The sequence below is a fragment of the Pyrus communis genome, chromosome 1 (assembly GCF_041283825.1).
Source record: "Pyrus communis isolate YQ-2024b chromosome 1, ASM4128382v1, whole genome shotgun sequence".
Taxonomy (NCBI): domain Eukaryota; kingdom Viridiplantae; phylum Streptophyta; class Magnoliopsida; order Rosales; family Rosaceae; genus Pyrus; species Pyrus communis.
Genome location: NC_142565.1, coordinates 14,204,113 through 14,225,788, shown reverse-complemented (window position 1 = coordinate 14,225,788; position 21,676 = coordinate 14,204,113). Strand labels below are relative to the sequence as shown.

Genomic DNA, 21,676 nt, shown 5'->3' with positions numbered 1-21,676 from the left:
AAGTCCTGTCCAAAAAGCAAAATCCAATAAAAAATATTGAACGGAAATTGAACAAGATAAATTGGAAACGGCAGAAAAACAAAAGGACTCGTAAATAGACGTGCATACGCACACCTACCTGTTGCAGTATAACCATGAAAAATAGCAGAGAAATAATTGAGGGAACAACAGATAGATCTTTCTATACAGGAAACGTTCGGGAACGAAATCTTTCAAATAAATGCTACGATAAAATATATTTGCATTTAAATGTGAGTACGTGAAGCATTTAATCTTATAATTATGTGACACATTCAACCTAAGAAATGGCATTTAATCTTATAATTACCAAACAATTTGTGATATAATACTAAATATATGTTCACCCGTCTTATTTTCCCACATTTTTTTAGTGAAAATTTAATAGCAAATTTAATCTCATGTAAAAAGACTTCAAAAGTTCTATTAAAAATTAGGGTTCTTTAGTTATAGACCCTTACAACTCTTGATTTTTAGATAAAAACCACATATCTTTAAACATACAATATAAACCCAAAATTCAAATATGTTGCCACGTCATAAATGAAGTGACCCATTACTTCAGATAATTTACAGCATGTGCCACAACCCTTCTAACGTTTTCTCACAATAAAGTGGAAAATTCTATTTAGAGTATGACTTCCACATCCAGAAAAAAAAATGATATTACACGTGCTTATAAGTAATTAAGCTACTCACATATTGCCAATTGGTTTTATGGTGGAATCTCAACATTCTTTATGACATTAAAGCAGGTTGTCCTATGTGTGAAGGAATGTACACACGTGCTCCATGTCACCTAATTTTTGTTGTTCATATGTAATGCTTGAAAATTCGCCACACATGAGTTATCACGTTAAAAGCATAAATCTCACCTCAAGAAAAGAAAGGGTTGTGCTTATAAGTAATTGAATTACCCGGTTTTATAGTTAAACCCCAACTTTCTTCAATTACCCACTTATTCGAGGCGGAAGAACAAGAATTCTGTCCTTTGAATGTTCAAAGTTTTGTTGGAAGAACAGGAATTAAGTTTGAAGCTAATACGATAGCTAGGTGGTCCGAAAACGACACGGTTAATACCACATGTTGAACAAGTCCCATGTCGTTTGACACGAGACGCGTAATTGTTTTTAAAATGGCAATAGCGTTAATGAGTTATATAGCTAGTTAGGAAGTGAGGAATCAGTGCAAGTGATGCTCCCTCCTACGAATCTGGTCATAAAGTCACTCTAACATGTTTAAACTTGCATATGAACCACGATGAAGAAATAGAGAGTCGGTAATATGTTAGTGAGCCAATCACTGACACGCCTGTATACACACCACAACACGAATCAACAGATTACAAATCACAATACGAATTGTTTTGACACCTCAGAATGATAGTATTTGTTTCATACATACATCCGAAACAACACAAACGATGGAGGTCCCAACAGATTTCTACATTTCATGACCTCACGTCTTTTAGGACTCCCCCCTTTTCAAGTTCGCCGACTAAATCCCTCAGAGACGGAACTTTCATGGCTAAAGTCCTGTACAGCCTAGAATACCGAGCTCGTGTTCCATCGGCAGTCCTTGCCAAGGCAAGCAAGCTTAGAGCCTCAGGGAGTTGGGAGAATACATGTTTCATCTCCTCCAAGCTCATACTTTCCAGAACAGATGGTCTTGGGACGACCCTGACAACCTCACCACCTTTAGGTTCTTGAATCTTGGCATCTGCTTTAATGACCAGTTCTGAACTTGAGTTTGCTCCACACTTGATGATAAATGGGGTCGTGGAGCCTGTATTGAACTGCAGGACATTCCACTGCGCCACATCGGTTTCAGTATTAACCCCCACGAAATCTGTAGATGGTTTGCGAGCATGAGATTGCTCTTGAAGATCATCTTCTTCAGGAATAGACTGCAAGCAACATTAATAAGATTCAAGGGTGAAGCAAATAAAGGATCAGTCGAAAGCATTAACACATCAACTTTACAAGAAGCATCTGTTACAAAAGAGAAAATAAAGACAAATTATGTTGCAAAATATCCTCTTACCAGATTGTCTCGCAACATAAAATGCTTATATTACATCGTGAATATGGACAACTGATCAGGTTAATTTGTACCAGAACGCGTGGACCATATTCAGAGTCTAGCAAGAGAACATTACCCAGTATATGTATATCTATATTTATAAGTGTTCAGAATTTCAGATACCTGGATTAGATGACGAGCATCAGCAATTTGTCTTTGTGCACAAGGATGATCAATGTCCAGAAGAGAAGGCATCCGTTCAGCAAGTTCGTCTAGAGATGCAAGCATTAGTTTCTTTTTGTTCTTGCTTAAGGTGCTTACAGACGATTGTCCTATTAAATCCTGTATAAATAAAAAAAAAGTAATATTATATTATCTTGCTTCTAATTTACAAAATCCCAATCATTAAGTATCACACTAGAAGTAAAAAGAGTACCTTGACTTGTTTCAATATGCCATCGAGGGAAATGAGAGATGCTAATCGTGCATCTTCACCAGCAGTGGAAGGATTTTGAATAGGTGGACCACCATCTTCCAATGTCAACAAGGCTACATCACTTCTTATTTGTTGTAAAATCTGATGCAATCAAGAAATCAGCATAATATCCAATAATGGGCACAAGAAGAGAGTATCATTTCAGCCAACCAAGTTACGAACACCAAAAATGGAAACAGAAAAAGAAGAATTCCAACTCGGATGCCAGTTGCCATTCAGTAATTTCCAAATATATTAAACTCCAATAAACCCGAAGGGCCAAAACTTTTGCTTGCCCTTTTTCTTTTTAACGTAGATATTTTAGTAGAATTACATCCTTTTTGTTAGAAGGATTTCTTGCTTTCTGTTGGACATGCAAATTTTCATCTATGAAGTGCACAATATAGGTAAGAAATACTTTCTAAGATATGCACATATATCAGTAAAGAATGATTACCTTTCTCCTTTTGTGATCAACAGACTCGAGAGCTGATCGCAGTTTTGCAACCTGTGCAGTATCTTCTGCCCCTTCTGATGCCAATGTACCAGCAATATCCTGGAACATGAAAGAAATTCAGAAATCAACAAATAATTCATTGATAGAGCATCACAAAACAAGCTGCATCTTAGATATATATAGTAGAAGTATTTATATTGCATTTCATGTTTAAAGGAAAATAAACATCGTTACTCCAAATTCAACAAGTAAACCACAAAAATACTAATGGGCATAAATACAACAAAGAGGCTACCAAAAGATGAATAGAAAGACACCAGTATATGGACCAATGTTTTGAAAAACTAGTATTGAGACTAGCCTAGGTGGGTTTTTGGGCGGGGCTATCAAGAAACACCTTTGCCCAGCGGGAGTGAGCTATAAACTAGCCTAGGCACCTGAGGCGATAGCCTAGGGGTTTGAATTATCATAATTTTTCTTTAAACAGCCCAAACCCAAAACGACGTCGTTTTGGGCAGGGTGTTATAAAATTTATGCTAATGTTATATTCCTAAGTTTCTATGAATACAAAGGTACAGATTTCCCAGTTGCATATTATCAAATTAATTAAGCCCTCAGGCATTTTTAGGGGAGAAAAATCAATAGCAAACCAACTATGTGGTGCTTATTATCTAAGTAATTGGGCGTCCGGGCATTTTATAGGTATCAAAAGAAACGTTAAGCCAACTATAATGTGATCTCCGATACCTACTCTACAGTAGTACTAGGCTGCAATAAATCCATGCATACCTTCAAGTGCTGCAATTGAGAACTGTAGACCCGCTTCGAATACTCAGATAGAAGTTGGCCAAGAGCATCTGTATTAGGAGGCACTGCAGCACCAAGTCCAGCCATCCAACCATCCATGATTGCAGTTGAAAGGAGCTCCAACTGACCAGTTGTCCCTCCTGATGCATCCTCTCCAGTAACAGAGAGAAAGTCAAAATTTTCTGCAAGCCAGGATCTAAGTTGGCGCTGGAGCTCACCAGCTGGTGTATGCACAAACAGAGCTGCAAGAGCTTTGTTTGCAACTGCAAAACTTTTTGCTTCTTCATTTATTTCCTTAAGCTTTCCAGCAGTTACCTGCTGCCTTGGAGTATCCTGTACATTTGAATGCTGAGTGCTACATTATACAAACCATTTGCAACAAACGAGAACACTAGCAGAAAAAGGTTAAAATTATTAAAGTAGTGTACATATGGGTAGTGAAGAAGCACCAAAAAAGGGAAGAATGAGAAAGAGGTTCACGAAGAAAAGTGAAACTTCCACTCTTGTGCTTTAAAATAGATAAAATGGCAGAAGCATAGCTAGATTTTTTTTTCATCATCCTCGTCTGCCTAGTGCATGCATGTTGAGATTCGCTTTTCTATCCTTTATCCCTTGTTTATATACAGAGAGAGAGAGAGAGAGAGGACACTTACCTGATCAAGTCCTCGTATCTTTGATACAACTGATGAAAACTTTGACTTCTTTTCTGGCTTAAGGTTCACTTTGAAGCCTTGGATATGCTCATCAACATAGCGCACAGGAGATCTTCCAGGGCTGTTACCCCGGCTGGAACTTCTACTACGTCCAGTATTAACCTTCTCTAGAAAACTTTCAACCGGAGAAACCTGTAAATGAAAAGAAGAAGAAATAAGAAGAAATAATAAGCATTGGCAGCACCCCACGCCGACATTGAGAAAATAACAAAGAAAAAGAAAAAGGAGCATACAAATAAAAAGGTTAGTATCTATTATTTAACTTCATTACCTTGATGGACTGCAGCTCTGGTGATCTAGCAAGCAACGATCTAATATACAAAATTCTAACACGGGATACAAGCATGGTGTCCATTACCCTCTGTGGTTCCATTTTACGAATAAAAGAGAAAACAGCATCTCTTATTTCAGCAAGTATTTCATGCTCCCTAGAAGCCCCTGCTTTAATTACTGCAGCCAGAACCTGTAATTTGTAAAGAGACAGTTAATGTAACAACATCTCAAAGCTGCACACATTAAGTATTATTTACTCTCTCTCTCTCTTTGTCCAGTTTTTTTTTAATTTTATCAGACAAGAAGCACTTCCCAAGAACATCTTCTCTAAAAACTTTCAGTCATTTAAAAGCACTTCCCAAACGAGCCCCAAGCATACCAGCATCAAAAGCTTATTTGCTCCATCCGAAATGGCAGCAAGGCTGTCATGCTGTTCAGGATCAAAGTCATTCAAGGCAGATGTAAGATATTCTCCTGCCGGCGTTGTTTTGACTTTCTCCACACCTGTTTTCACCAAAGCAACAGTACCCTCGGTCCTATCTGCAGCAGCTGCCAGTGATGAAGGAACAACATCCATCGAGTGTCCTCTACTATCATTCCTGTTTTAAATTATTGCAAAGAGAAAGTTTGTTTAAGAAAGGTTTTTCTTTAAGGAAATAAGGGATGTTGAGTTATTTTATTCAAAAGTCCTACCTCACAAGGTCCCGAGACTGAAAATTTAGTGGCCCTTTGGATGATGGACTTGACAACTGAAAATACACACCAACACATTAGAAATTTGTTGATACCCTAAACAAACCATAGTAGTAAAATTGCTTAAATATCACAAATGAGTAAAGGAACCAGCTTATTATCTGACAATAGATTGTGATAGGACACCACACTTCTACAAACTTGTAAGCTTTTCATAGAATTTTGAACCCCTAAACATTTTCACTCAATCCAATGGCATCATAATAAAGAACAATCAATACCATATGAATAAATGAAACTGTTACAATAGAGTCGGGACTCAGAATGCTAAAGTAAAAAAAAAAAAATTCATCGCAACATCTTAAAGTGTTTTTATAACAATAAACACCCAGAATTACATCCAACCACCTGCACTCCACAGGTTTCCATGAATTACTGAATCAAGGAAAACAACGAAGGCAGAAATAAAAATAAGCACATAAGATGCCACAAGGAAATGAGAAAAACCAGAAGAATGTAGCAGATACATGAAATAGCATGTGTAACAATCAGATGAAATAAACATTTATATTGTGAAAGCGCACAACCACATCAAAAGTGGGATTAACAGAAATTACCTTTGGTGAGCCAGCCAAAGATGTTTTCTCTGTCAATCTATCAAATAACTTTTCATTTTCTTCATGCAACCTCTGGTGAGAGAGAGGGAGAGACGGAGGGAGGGGGAGACAGAGACAGAGAGAGCATTAGCCATCCATTCAGAACACAAATAAGCATATAAAAATGAGCATATCAATTGAAAATGGGAAAATAGATTAAAAAAAAAAAAAAAAAAAAGAATATTTTCATGCTGGCATGCACAATCAATGACTTGGTACGAGATAACTCATTGTGGAAGAACCTCTTCATAACACAATTTTTTGTTCCCAAGGAATGTGCCTTTGGTTTTTAAAAATGACTCATTAAGTAAATATTATTTGAAAAAAAAAAAAAATGACTCATCAAGACTTTGTTACTTCACCAGTCTAGTTTATAATAGTTTTTACGGTCTAATGGTCTTCATCTTTACATGCCACTAGCAGTTTCTTAGCAAGATCAGTTTGTGTCTATAAATATCAATTTTTTCCTTTGATGGTGTGTCATTATGAGTTAAATTGAAAAGGTTAAAATCTAATCTCTTGCAGGGTTCAAGTCTATGTTGGTTTGTGAACTTGTTGCATGAGAAATGAAAATTCGTTTAGATTACAGATAGGATCGATAACAGATGTTCAAACACATGTACAACTAGAGATCTACACAAATATAAGAGGTCATTTAACAATGATCCATTGGCATTAACTTGCAAGTATTATTCTACATACAGAAAACATAGAATTATGGAAGTATAGCACACCTCTATTAATGCGTCACGTTTTTTAAGCTCTTCTTCCAATTTCTTAGTTACTGGAGGAGAATCCATGCCGTCCCCCATTGCCTTGGAATTTGATAGAATTCCAGACCCTGGATCAGAGACTAATGATGACCGATCTTCAGTGGAATGGAGGGTTTCACTGAGTTTGGACTCGATGCTTTTAATTTTGGCCTGTATCGAACAGTTAATGTTGGACAACACCATGTGGTGCAACATTGCACCGAAAAGTTTCTTGGTTAGGAAGCATAAATGGGAAACTTTCATATTATTACATGCGTCCACCAGAGTTCAACCATTTAATATGCGACGTAATTGAAACCTTAAAACATGATCAATCAACTTGACAAGGAAAACATGTGATAATCACTTTAATGAAGAACCACAATACCAAACAATTGAAACATAAACATTCACTTCAAAACTATGATATCATGAGCAGAGTTAACTATGAAACATATCGAACAATATGCTGACCCAAATACACTTCAAACAATTTAATCAAATTCTATTGAAAAATCATATGCCTACAAAACAATGGAGGATTTAAATTTTCTAACCCAAATTTTGAAAGTAGAATGCCATGAAACGACCAATTGCTCGTATGAAGAGTGCTATAAAGAAAATGTCGAGATCTTTCCTTTCTTCTTCACTTGTCACATAAAGCCCACACATATCATCTTAAACTAAATTTCAAGCCTGCACTATGTGCAGATAAATTTCTTAAACTAAAGTTGGCGACTGTGACACAACTCATACTCTTGCATGCTAAACAAAGAATATTACAATGTCTTTTTAGCATGGACTCCTTGTTACATCTTACTGTAACCATGCTGATATGACATAGATGGGCATGATTATCTCTGTGGGACATTCTTCTAAAAAATCATCTGAAAACATGTAACTCTTTTCTTGAGCACAAACTGGCATCAGACAAATATGCAGCATAGATTAAACTGAAAATATGAATGTATACAGTAGTTCCTGAAATTTTTTAATGGAATCACATTGTACTCTAAAACATATAAATGAGAAGATTATGCAGACACGTGACCAACCTGCAAGGCCTGAATTGTAGAATCTCGTTGTTCAAGCTGCACTCTCTGGTCTTGCTCCAACTGTAACAGCTGAGCTACTTGATTTCTAAGCTGTGCATTTTGCTCCTTTTCTATCTTCTGCTTATCTGCAAGCATCATATTCTCTGCCTGCATCAAATGAGAATATTAAACCAGTTTAGAACCATGCTTACTAGACAAAACCACATTATCATGGTTGAGAAGGAAAATTTATGAAAAAAAATAGAAAATCACTAAATTAGACTACTAGTAACTCTGGAGAAGTTAATTAATTGGAGTGCAAATCCAAGCCGTATTTTCTAACATTTCAGCAAAGGCAGACGCATTAAAAGTGGCTTCCAGAACATGTTCAAAGTACACAGGAAGTTTTACTGGCTTCCAGAAACATGCAAGTAAACTAGAAAGCTGTATCAAATTCAGGAAGTTACAAAACCTTTAAATCTGACTGTAACATATCCGATACTTTCCATGCCTTCTGCACTTCATTGAAGAGCAGAACACACTGATCATTTGAATCCTTGAGTGCTTGTTTAAGTCCTAAAACCTCTTGTTTCAGATCTTGACTTTCTTTTTCCTTTTCATATAACTCCTTACGTGCATCATTTGCCTACAAGAACCATCACAAATTAAAATTCAGCAGAAATAAATTCATAATTTTGCTGATCACAGTTCCCTTATCAGCATAAGCTTATAAGTAGATTGTCTTTCGAAGTGATTCTCACTTGTGTCAGCAAGGTTTTATTAAGGGCTCTGTGCTTCAATTAAAAGCAAGCTTTTTATGTTATTGTTTTTACTATTAGTATATCCAGTTTTAGTTAACAATGTCATGCCTATTCTATTTACTTGCTTTGATGTGCAATCATGACAAAAAAGAAGAAAAAAACTCAAACTGAGAGAGAGAGAGAGAGAGCTTACAATATCTCTCCATTTCTTTATCGTATCTCGATTCCCAAGGCTTAGAACAGCATTTCGAGCTCTAGAAGAGAAATTGAGAGATGATAATGTCTCCGACAAATTCGAAGCATTTGGAACGACGTTAACAATCATCAGAGTTTTTGAACTTCCACCTATAGAATTTTTTTTTGTTTGTTTCAATAAGAACTCAAAGCCAGTTTTCTAACAAGATTGATAAAAGGATTTAATATAAATCTACTGTACATGTTAGCAAATGATAATTCCAGCCAAGCATACAGGGGAAAATAGGGTAATGGACACCACGGTCAATCACAAGTACCCATGAGACAGTTACAAACATATACAACTAGAAAAAGCATTATACAAATTGTTGTTCATTATTTTCCCTTCATCTTGGAATTGCACAGCCAAGATCAGTACTAACATAGACAATAAGGAGAATGGAATACCTAGTGAGTCTGCAAGTACTTTGGTAAGCATTGAATTTTCATAAGGTATAGCATCCTTTTTTGAAGTCAAAGAAGACAACACATCTCCCAACCTACATGCACAGCGTCAAATCAGTAATATTTGAGTACAGGACGGCATGAGGACACAAGATAACAGGTTGGCTTCAGCAGCTATGCAAAAACTTTTCAGTATGGATTCAAAAGGAAGCCGATATGTCGTTGTGATTGAACATAAAATGCAACCACCTATGTAGTATCCAAATTTGCATATGTGAAACATAGTTGACCACATGCTAAGAAATTATACAAAATGAAAATTATATACTGCTCATGAGTTATAGGCAACCTTGCTGGAAACCAAAACTTACTAAATTCACAAAAATCAGATAAGTCAACGTAACATACGCAGAAAGTGACTTCATGACATGCAGCAAGTCTGTCACGCGCTCACTGCTATCATCTTCGGCAATTAATCCTTCACTTCCAGCCAAGTCAACTAGAGAAAGCTTGCTGTAGGTGTTTTCTCCGGTGATCAAATTGTTATAATATATATGTATCGTGACGATCCTGACAATAGTGAAGCAAGAATCTATTTCAGATAAATTAAAGCGTTGAACAGTTGTAACACATAGGCAAGCATGCATGCAAAAACAAATCACTACACATACTGAACTTCTTTATCTAGTTTTCAAACTTGTTTCGGTATGGTATGGTTCCACTATTCCCCTTTCTTCAAATGTTATAACCCCTAAAAACTGGACAGTTCAGTGGTATTTTTTCAAGTTTTGAGTAAGTATATGTTTAAGTTCCATCTCGTAGACTACATTGAGTAAGTAAAAGGAAACTATCTAGTCAGGGTTAGGCCACTTGATTGTAGCTTCAACCAAGTCTGGTCAAATGTCAGACAATATTCCACCATGTCAACAATTAACTTAGATAACTTTTCTCAAAAGATGAATTTTTGTTACTTAATAGAAACTGTACAGCAAAGTGGGCAAGTAATTCACCATTAGTAGAAGTGAAAACAACACTAAATCAACAAACTACATGTATATGGCACTAACACTACAGCTTTCCAATTGTGAACAATATCAGATGGGGATGTGTTTGGAAAAACGGAAGATACATGAGCCTGAAGAGCTGCCCAAAACTTGACCTTCTTCCACACCTCCTCCACTTCCAACTCCCTAAAATCTTCAAAGATACACTGATTCCCTTCTCACCAAATACCCAAATAATAGCCATCACCAGACAACCCCATTTCAGTTTAACTTTTTTTGCCACACCGAAAACCTTAAACTTAATATGTATAAACTATGTAGCCATTAAAAGAAAAGAATTTTAAGTAGATTAAATTGAATAAACAAGTTATATAGGCACTAAAAGTATTTTAGCAGAGGAAAGTGAACAAACAAGTTCAATTTGCTATTAAATGAAGATTGTCTGCTAAAAGTGAACAAACAAGTTCAAGTTGCTATTTAATGAAGATTGTCTTTTTAATCATAGGAAACAAAACTTTTAACAAGTTGAAATAGATCCTTTTTTTCTTTCAGAAAAGGTGTATGAGTTATAATGATCACTTTTGGTACCAAATTAGATGATAGTGATCACTTCACTAATTGAGTGATCGCTGAACAGTGATAAGATTAAAACCGTTAACAAAAACATCAGGAATTGTCATAATTGAAAAGAAAAAAGAAAACAAAATCTCACAGTTTAAGCATGGTGTTCTCATTCAGTAATATGAAGGGACTTCTTTTTAAAAGAAAGATAGAGGTTACCATTTTAACTAAGTTACCAAAAGTATGACTTTATATTAAATACTAGCCATATAAAAAATGTATGAAAGTTTGAGGTACAAAATTGGAACATACAAATGAGAAACATTGAACTTTGATGGATTATTTCCTCGGCTCTGAAATGCAGATTTTAATACTTTAGAGAAGTCCAGTGGGTTGTCAACTTTTTCCTGCACAAGTTCTACAAAGGATTCTGGTGATCCCATTCGAATCTTTGGTAGAGCATCTCCTGATTCTGGGAGTAAATCCCTCATCTAAAAGAAAATGGCAGGGATCCACATCAAACCATCATGAGGTTTCCACTCTCAAAAGCCACTCAAATAAATATAAACTAGAAAACATAAATACTAACAATAACAATAATTACCTGTTCGTTGTAGAGCTCAGAAACTGTAACGGAGAATTTAAATCTTGAAGTAGAAGTGGAATCAGAGTTGGATAAATCAAATAGTTCCTCGAAAGACCGAGCATATAAACCACGATCATGGCTAGATCCTTCCTGAAAGAAGGTTAAAGAAGTCCAAATATCATTAAGCTGGTGGACAGATGAAACAATGATCATGAATTTCAAATGAAAAAAACAAAAAAACAAGTACAGGTAAATCTCTTAGTGTACTAAAGACAAGCCAAAAAGGCACGAAACACCCAGAGTGAAAGGCACAACCCACATTGCGCCTATTTAAATTCATGCATTAGTACATTGAATTTCATTTTTATTATGAGGTAACCATTTGAAAGAATTCTCCAGCTTACAGAAAGAAATGCGAAAAACAGGGAAAAGGTCCTAAAAGGTTAAATTCTAACAGTGAAAAATCACTTCTAATATCTTTTCAAAAGGTGAGTATAAACATATATGCATCAGAAATGCATATCGCTAAAGACACAAACAAACACACACAGCGAGAGAAAAAAAAGGAAGAGATACCAACCATAGTGTGTGTCTTTCCTGAGTTGGTTTGTCCATATGCAAATATGGAAACATTATATCCATCCAATGCTGATTGTACCAGTGGTTGAACATCATGGAAAAGTTCAGCTGACCGACAAAAAATGTCAAAAGATAGTTTAGCAGCAGGCATACTTTAAAGTAGGGAGTATTTTTTTCCACAAAATCAAAGTAGGGAGTATATGATTAAAATTTCACATGGTAGAACCACAAAAGAGGTGAAACCCATTAATGAAGAATAGTTATTCTCACCCTGTCCAACATGAGGTCCATAAACTCTGTCAAGTTCAAAATCCTTCTTGGGGTTGGACAGGGCACCATCACCAGTATTGACACGGATATTGTAATCATCAGGATACTCCACAATTGAGGAACCTTCATCCTCAAATAACGGTCTTGTACGACAAAATACCTTTATGTTTCCTGGAATAAAAAAGTCTAGTTAGAAAATACTGCAACAGTACCTCAACAATCTTGGAAATAAAAATATAACCGGTCATGCGTGCGTACATTTTTATGTGTGAAGAATGTGTACAGGAGAGAGGGAGGGAGGGAGGGAGTGAGGGTGAGAAACAGAGAGAGATTGAGAGAATTCCAAAAGAGAAAACTCACAGAAGATGAGTACCTTTGGCTGTCAATAAGTCATTGAACAACCTTCTCTTCTCATTGATGAGCGGAGAAATTCTGGCCTCGGTTTCAAGAGCAAACTGATCTGACATTTTTTTTAAGACAAACTTTCAAATCCATCAAGATGATCCAAGAACATGAATAAACCTTACAAAGAAGTAGTAAACAAGTGAGGAATATCAAATTCAAGACTACTCTTGAAGGGAAATTACATTCATATAGTTTTCATTTTGTAAGATTTAATAGCAAACCCTCTCCCATGAAACCCACTTGGGCCACTTCAAAAAATCCTCCTTGAAAGGAGACCGCACAATCAAACAACATAACCAAATCCCTTACCTAGTTTTCGGGTTTTGTTCGCAAGAACGCCAAGATAACGTGTAGCTCGTTCGAGTTTCGCATTCGAGTATTCGTGCAACTCACTTGCTTCTTGTCTCAACTCCAAGTAATCTTCTTTAGCAAGCTGTTCCAAAGAAGAAGATAAAAAAAGGCACCCAACCTCCTAAATCCAATATAATCTTTACATAAAAACAGAAGCAAAACTTCAGAAGCACCAATGAAGTTATCTATATGAATATGTTTCACATTATACCCAAAGCTTCAATTTTCAAAACCCATTGGCGCTAAACACACACACACCACACTCTTAAAGCACACTAATCACTAAGATTACCACTAATTCAGCTCAAAACTCCATAACTCAAACTCTGAGCCCCTAAATTACAAAACCCAAAATCTCAAAACCCATTACCTTAACTTTATCCTTGAGCTTCTGGAGCTTGGAAGCCACAGCCTGGTTGTTGGAGTTGGAGTTGGAGTTGGCGAGCTCAGACTGAGCCAAAGCCGACGCAGCCGAGATCGAGTATCGCCTAACTAGCGGCGCACCGGGCTTGTAATCGTCGTGATGGTCGAAGCTGGACGCCGCTGCATCCGCAGCCGACGACGACGAAGAAGACAACTTCCTTGGCTCGAAGCCACTGACCTCCCAGTTCCACCTGTTTTTGTTGTTCCTCTGCTCCGCCATTGCCGTCGTAGTCGTTCCCCCAGAAAAACCTAGCCTCCAAAACTGGAAACCCAATTTTCAAACCCCAAAAGAAGCCGAAATTGCTTCTCTGGCTATGGCTTTGGGCTATGTGGACCTAGAAAATAGAGATCATCTAATTTCTGCCATTTTCTTTTGTATTTTCTTTTTTCCCTCTTTCCTATAATGTGTATTCCCGAACGAGAATAATTGTGAGGATCTCCTCAAATCTATCCGTTTATCGTTTATATTTTTTTAAATAAATAATATTTAAAATAATTTATTACAAGACATGATTTGAAGATTTTCATAATCCTTACAAAAAAAATCCGAAGAAATCTTCATTCCAGGATTGGTTACTCACATATATTAACACTCGTATTGTAAGATGCACAACAACATAAATAACTAATTTTTAAGTCTTTTCTTAAATACTATGCTATTGTTGATCAAAATATTAGTGCAAAGACAGGTTGTAAGTAAGAAATTTTTGGTTTGATTTTCATTAAAAACGAATTTCAACTATATTATTATTAACTCACCGTAAAACTAAGCCCATCTAATGTCGTTTGTTCAAAAAATACAAAACATACTCTTCATCTTTTAATATAAATAATACCGTATGATTAAAAAATAAAGGAAAACAAAAAATAGACTGTAAGTCTGTATTATCTGTACTGCCTCTTGTCTTTGTGGTTGGGTTAATGATGACGTCGTTACGGAATTTGGAGACACTTTTCGGCTTTTGGAGTCACAAGTTTTTTTGCGCTGGTTGTTACTCGACGCCTCACTCTCGGATGGGTTTGTCCGTGGATGTGGAGGAGTTTTTGGATAAGGAAGGTCACATAACTGGGCGTCTAGATTGTTCATTGGCCTTTGTTTTGGTCTCCAATTTTTTTTTTTTTAGTACATTGATATTTTACATTAAAATGAGGGAAAGTTCGGAAAACCCATACAATGGGCAGCTTAATTTGGTATGAAATTCGCTATCCACGAGATTCAAACCTCCGACCTTTCATTTTCAAGTGAAGAGGAATATCACCGTAGTACTAAGTGACCCCAAATTGATTTTTTACCACTGTTAGTTTGTAGCTCACATACACGTGGAATAATTTGAATTAATTTTTTTTTATTAAATTGTAGATTTCTTTATCAATTAATTCGTAATATTTGATTGGAAAGAGCCGCCAGGTGAATTCAAAATTTGCCCATTTTGTAGTTGTTAATGATGATAAAACACTTTGGGCTTGGCCTTTTTGGCCCACACCTCTCCACCAGTTTTATTCTTTTATTTCAATCATTGATGGAGAGCTTGCTGGATTTTTAATTTAACTGAATTCATTTTCTGTTGAAAACATTGGCAATGTTGAATGCAGTATTGAAAACATTGATAGTGTTATGAATGCCCACACAGATTTTCAATGCCCACACAAAGTGATATTGACTTGGGAGGATCGTACTTTCAAAGATGTGTACTGTAAATTTCAAAATGTTTGTCTGGAGTTGTTCTATAAATAGAGCACTCCGACTACTATCAAGATACACAAACAGAGTCAGAAAGGAAAGATCAATAACATCAGTATCTATTCCTATCTCTTTTATTTGTCATCCTCTTGTGCTATAGTTACAGTGTAATATTTTACACCTGCTTCGCTCCTATTACTAGTAACGGTTATCTCTCTAACTTTGACCTATTTATAACACGTTATCAGCACGACTCTTTAAATATAACCATTTCTCATTTCTCTTTGCCGAAAGAAATCATTCCTTTTCGCCGAATGAAAAAAAAAAAATGTTTCCTCTAAGGATTTTACTGTTCATCTTCTTCCTATGCCTCAACTACTAGATATACCCTTGCGAAGAATTGTTTGCACCATACCTGCTTTTAGTTCTCAACCTAACAGTTACATATATCTTTGATTTCTTGTTTGGTGTAGATCTTGATTACTAACTCAGTGTTTATTTATGTTAATTTTACTGCAATCCAAGATGGTGCGGTACAATCGCCCATCTTGAACTGCAAATTTAATCTTACTGCAATCCAAGATGGTGCGGTTTCATCGCCTATCTTGGACAAGATATCTAATTTTACTGCAAATTTTAGGTGGAGCGGTATAATCGCCCACCCTATCCTGCATATTTAAATTTGCCTGTTGTTTAATTTTATTGCAATTTTAGGTGGAGCGGTATAATCGCCCACCCTGCTCTGCGTATTTCAATTTTCCTGCTACTAGAATGGTACGGAATAATCGCTCATCTTATGTTATGAGAATGGTGTGGTACAATCGCCCTCCTCATTCATCATGTAAATCTCAAATCATAAGTTTCAAGTGCTTATCATTTTGGCCTAAAGATAAAAATGAAAAATTTGTAAGAACCAGAAGTTCTAACACTACATACATCCATAATACATATTATTGCAAGTTCTTACACATCTCAGTTTTCTTTCAGAAAAGAAAATGGTGAACTTGGCAAAACTTGATTTTGCTACCTTCGACATTACTGAGAAAAACTACCTTACCTGGGTAGTAGATGTCAAGGAAGTGCAATTTGGAGCAATTTTGGACACTATGTGGATAGCTTGCATATGGGCCAACATGGATGGACGAATTTGGACTTCAAGAGGCTAGAAATGTGATAAGAAGAGGAAGGAACTAAGCTAAGGACAAAGTGGATAAGGAAGTAGCTCAAAGAGGAAACCCTATCCAAAACCTTATCTAAAACCTTATCCAACATTATCCAAAACATTATCCAAACCTTATCTCATCTTATCCTATCCAAACCTTATCATGTCTTAATCCTAATTGCAAGGGGACCTAAATAGATAATTCTAGAACCTATTTCTAGAAGCATCCTCTTCTAGAAGGCCCAAATCAGCCACAAAACCCATTCTTTCTAGAAACCCTAAAAAAGTGGCGCACCAAACCCTTCTAGAAGGCCTTGCCTTGCCTTGCAAGCCAATCCACCCTTTCCCTCACTTGTGCCGCACCTTCCTAGGCCTAATTCCCCTTGGATTCTGATTTCTAGGGCCTAATCCCTTTTAGATTTGGGTTACACAAGCCTATTATGAAACTAAGTGGACCAAACCCCCTCCTAGGTGGATTTGATCACCTATAGCCGAATTCTAGGGCCCTAATCCATAAAATCTGTTAAGTCTAACCCTAATCTACTTAACCCTAGGACTATATAAACATAAATTCAGCCAAAAATTCGTACCACCCTCTATGCAATTCAGAACCTTTGTGCCGCAACCCCTATCATCCATTCTTCAACCTCCATACACCTCCCTACACATCCATACACATATGCCGCACCCTTACCACCATAATCAACCATCCTCCATCCCTCTAAACAAGAAAACACCATCCAAAACCCCCAATTCCACCACACACACCTTGTGCCGCAGCAAGGAGGAGGAAGAGGAGCCAAGCCGTGCATCAAATCCATCTTGGAATTGCTGAAACGTTTAGGTGTAATCTTTCTTATGATTTCAATGTTTAAATTCAATAATCTTTGTTTTGCAAGCATGAGGAACTAATCCCCTTTTGGCTAAGGGGAATTTCAAAACAATGGTTATATTTGCATGATGATTTGATTACTTTCAGTTGTGATTTCATGAATGATGAATTCAATTTACTTATCTGTTTTAATTAAAACTTGTTTATGTATATGAATTGAGAGTGCACACTTAATTTGCATGCATAAATATGATGCTAGGGTATAAGGAAACTTCACCTAATCGTTGGGAACTTATATTCATGAGTAGTTAAGATTGTTGGTCACAATTATGTTAAGTAAATTCTTGGCATAAGTATCATGCGCTTTCATAGTTACAAATACCTCGTCAACACCTATGATTTCCATAGAACCTAATGATCTTTGATTGTCTTTCTATTATGCGCTTTCATATAGAAAACTTTTAAGGAATAATTTGATTGCAATGTGCTAATTCCATTCAATTCAATGACCTAAGGGAAATCTGAGAGTTAATTTAAGCGTACCTAATTAACTTGAGGTGTTGAGGTTCATAATTCATTGAATAAGCAACTGAAGATTGTGTTGTATGCAAGTATGCCATGTGTGGAGAAAAACCTCCTAGCCATCTCACCATCCACCTAATTCCTTCAATTTCGTCCAAATCTGCCTAGTTTACATTATTGTTTTGTTTGTTTGATTTTCGTCCAAAACCAAATCCCCAATTGTCTTAGAGTGTCTAATTGGTTCAAATATGTTTTAGATTGTGTTTTTAAGAGTTTTGAGTCAAGTTAGAACCAATTTTCGTCCAAGTTTGTGTTTAGGCTCAAAACTGCCCAGTTTGTGTTTTTAGGCAGTTTTGAGTGCTTTTAGCCTATTTTGAGTCTTGTGAACTTGTTTGAGTCTTTTTAAGTGAGTTAAGTGTTTTAAAGGTCAGTTTTATTTATTTGAGTCAGTTTAGAGTGTTTAGCAATCCCTCCTAATCCCCGGTGTAAGAACGATCCCTACTTATTTATATGCTACAATTGTCAAAAGAGGGTTAATTTGTGTGTTAAGTTAATTTTCGCATCAAGCCACTTTCTAGAGAGGTTGCTAAGATTTGTGCGCTCTTGAAACCAGGTTTGTTTAAAGACATGGACGTGTGTGCCAAGCTTGTTGATGGCGTTAGAAGGGTTGTTTGCCCAAGTTCCTTTGCGAAGCATACAACCGAATATAAAAGAACTGCTCTGCTTGCTATGATGCAGAAAATAGTGATTTTGGTAGCCAAGTCTATGGTCCTTGATCAAAAGGATACCAAAGTTACCAAGGAGATGGCAAAGACTATGACAGTTGAACCTTATTCCTCTGCCGAGAAGATCAAGAGGTTGGAGTCTAAGCTCGTTTCTTTGAAGGGGTCTAATATCTCTGCTCCCACTTCTCTGTAGCTTAAGACCTCTCGCCAAGAGATCGTTGACTTGAAGACTAGGCTTGACACGATCCAAGTTAAGTATGAAAGTGCAGAGAAGGAAATTGGATGTTACATACCTCAGATTCAAGATCTTGACAGTTTCGTTTTTGAGCTTCGTTTTGCTGCTTATGCAAAGGATGAAGAGTTGATTGCTGCTTATAATCAAGTGATCTACTTCAAGAAGATCGTCGATAGGCTTGAACTCTAAGTGTTGGAACTTTAAGATGCACTGAAGGTCAACGAAAGTTTGAAGAAGGAAGTGGATGAGCTGCAGCATATCTGTGTTGGTATGCTCGACGAAAACAAGCAGCTGAAGGGTGATAAGGTTGGGCTCAACACTTTACTTTTTCAGAGTCAGGCCGATTTCTACAAGTTAGGTTATGTAGATCATCTCTTTAGTAGGTCGTCTGACTTTGAGTTTGCTAGGAAAGACTTCAAGACCTTCTTTATTTCTTTGAAAAACTTGCTTATCTTTACTTTTGATTCTTTCATTGGTAAAGTAGTCGGAGAAGTTGGTGCCTAGGCTAAGGCAGCCGTGGGTGAAGCGTCGAATGATGCCGCTGCTGAGAACGTTGCGACTGCTGAAGGTGTGGCAATCAAGTAGTCGTGGGATGTTTAAGCTGCAAAAGAATAATCTTCTATGTAGCCTTTAGGATTTTCTTTGTTTTCCTTGTTGCATTTTGCTTTGCTTGAACTCCTTCGGCCTTTGCTATTTGTTTGTCAATTTTGCTAGAAAATTTAATAAACTTACTTCTTTCGCTTTTCTTCATCTTCGCTTCTTTTGTTTACGCCCAACCTTTGACCGTTAGACCAACTGCATACATGTTACTTTTCTGTAAGTAGACAAGCCCACTTAGCCTATATAGCTGTAGGTGTTGGTGTCGAACTTTTGCAAAGTTATTAGCCATAGGGTCGGCAACCGAATGCCTTACTTACAGAAGCAGACGAGTCCGCGTGTCCACTTAGCTGTTAACCTTGGATTTCTTCAATCCTTTGAGTTGTATGGCTTGCATTACAACATACTAAAGATTTTTAGGTCATGAAATTTGCTAACCTTTCATATCAAAAGTACGTGGAAGGTCCGAGAGAATTTTTTGCTTTTATGTAACCAATTCCGAGGGTTGTGTAGCAAGTATCATAACACTCTAGGAATTAGTGTAGATATAAATGATCATTTCGCGCTTGGCAGAGGTGAAGCTTATCGAATGCGTAGCATGTCGACAGTGGATAAAGCTTCGTATATGCACGCTAACTTGTTTATCCTTTCACAAAAAATGTGCGGTTGTATAAGTTTAGTACGACTTAATGCTCGAAGAGCAAGCCGAAGGTAGTCTTCTGAAAATCGTAGGCTACCTTAGTGCACTCAGTAGCAGCTTTAGGGTTCTAAGGGAGCCGTCCATAGGGTGTACTGTGTAATATGCCTCCTTCATCTCTAAGGCCTGGTTCCCCACAGATTAGGCCAAGAGACCCAAAATCCTTCAGTTAGCTAAGCCTTGAAAAAGATCATTGTGGCTACTTTTAAGAATCCCGGCGTAAGCCATCGTGCACCTAGTTACACCAGGGTAGCTTAACTTATCCATGTCTGGATATTTAGAGTGTATAGTTTAACCTCCCACATTGGAGAACAAACCCATGTGGGTGTCGGGGAATTGGTTTACCCTCTCGCAATAAGTCCCTAAGAAGGGCGAGGTCTTCTTTTGAAATGCATGAGTGATAAGTTATTGTAAGCATGCAGCCGAGCCAAGTTATAGATTATTTTTGAATTCCTCATTAAAAAACAAGTTAAATGAACGAAAATTTAACTATAATATAGGAACTGCCTAACAATTGGATAGTCATCAGCTTGCAAGGTGGTACCCGTCGAGCTGCTTGAGTCTTCGGGCTTTAATGTAACGGGAAGTCACGCATGGTACTTCCTTAGATTGTAGGCGTTCCATTGTTTTTCGATCTCTTTGTCATTCACAGTGGCGAAGGTATAGTTACCTTTACCATCTACTCTGTTGATTTTATATAAACCTTTCCATATGGGATCCATCTTTTTGGAGGCATATCTATGGGCAGTGATGAAGGATTTTCTTAGGACTAGATCTCCAAGCTGGAACTGCCGAATCTTGGCCCTTTTGTTGTAGCTGGAGAGGAGCTGCTGCTAGTAGGCTGCAATGTGGGTGATAACCTTCTCGCGTTTCTCCTCTGCCAGATCTAAGTTTGTGGCCATCTCTTTTTTGTTCTGCTCGATGCTTAGCAGTAAAATGCTAATACTTGGCATGATGATATTGGGAGGAATGATTGTTTCTTAACCAAATGCCAAAGAGAAATGAGTCTCACCAATTGCTCGTCGTTTGGTTGTGTGATACGCTCATAGACATCTGGGAAGTTCGTCTGGCCGTTTTCCCATCTTGTCGGAAAGGGATTTCTTGAGGCAGTTGAGAATCATCTTGTTGGATGTTTCAGCCTGCCCATTGCCTAAGGGATACCTTGGCGTAGACATATGCTACTTGATGCTATATTTCTGGAAGAACTTCGTCAAATCTTTGCCTATAAATTGTGGGCCATTGTCTATGACGATGGATTGAGGGATGCCAAATCGACAAATGATGTTCCTCTATATGAAGCACTCTATGTCTGTCTGAGTTGTGGTTGTCATGGGCTCTGCTTTCACCCACTTGGTAAAGTAGTTAGTTGCCATGATCATCATGCCTCTGCCCCCAGTAGCGAGCTACATTGGCCCTACCAAGTCGATTGTCGACTGTATAGACGGCCAATGACTCGTCTGCGGGTGTAGTTCGCTGGCAGGCAGTGCTTTTATCGGCTCGTAGCGTTGGAAGCGATCATACTTTTGTACTGACTCTTTAGCATCTTGATGCATAGTAGGCCAGTAATAGTCTACGTTAAAAGCTTTATATGCTAAGGATCGGCCTCCCAAGTGATTTCTACAAACATCTTCGTGGATTGAACTTAGAACCTTTAGGTCGTCAAGAAACGCTAGGCAGTGAAGATATGGTCCAATGTAGAATCTTCAGACGAGAATGTCGTTCCACATGTAGTAACGTCCTGCCTTT

At 37.2% G+C, this 21,676-nt stretch overlaps 1 protein-coding gene across 2 annotated transcripts; it reads right to left on the bottom strand.

Annotated features, from left to right (window-relative positions):
* Window positions 1–1,279: 1,279 nt before the first annotated feature.
* On the bottom strand, window positions 1,280–13,922 carry KAC2 (kinesin like protein for actin based chloroplast movement 2). 2 transcript variants are annotated; one of them, XM_088698610.1, is made up of 23 exons: window positions 13,427–13,922; window positions 13,015–13,138; window positions 12,674–12,760; window positions 12,301–12,471; window positions 12,032–12,138; window positions 11,470–11,601; window positions 11,178–11,356; window positions 9,709–9,870; window positions 9,304–9,395; window positions 8,855–9,006; window positions 8,373–8,546; window positions 7,922–8,068; window positions 6,849–7,037; window positions 6,076–6,147; window positions 5,459–5,514; window positions 5,145–5,364; window positions 4,764–4,955; window positions 4,433–4,624; window positions 3,762–4,127; window positions 2,973–3,071; window positions 2,477–2,617; window positions 2,224–2,382; window positions 1,280–1,924 (listed from the first exon to the last, which is right to left on the bottom strand). In XM_088698610.1, exons 1-23 carry the CDS (start codon window positions 13,697–13,699, stop codon window positions 1,469–1,471), a joined length of 3,942 nt encoding a protein of 1,313 aa, XP_088554736.1. In that variant the 5' UTR covers window positions 13,700–13,922; the 3' UTR covers window positions 1,280–1,468. The 2 variants fall into 2 exon arrangements, with proteins under 2 accessions (XP_088554736.1, XP_068315130.1); XM_068459029.2 differs by having other exon boundaries at window positions 3,762–4,112; window positions 13,427–13,917.
* Window positions 13,923–21,676: the final 7,754 nt, after the last annotated feature.

Excerpts from the sequence above, each read along its gene's own strand:
- KAC2 (XM_088698610.1), bottom strand. The coding sequence starts at position 13,699 with ATGGCGGAGCAGAGGAACAACAAAAACAGGTGGAACTGGGAGGTCAGT. Across the intron at positions 5,365-5,458 it reads CAGTCTCGGGACCTTGTGAG|GAATGATAGTAGAGGACACT; the intron begins GTAGGACTTTTG and ends AATTTAAAACAG. Across the intron at positions 4,625-4,763 it reads CAGAGCTGCAGTCCATCAAG|GTTTCTCCGGTTGAAAGTTT; the intron begins GTAATGAAGTTA and ends TTTCATTTACAG.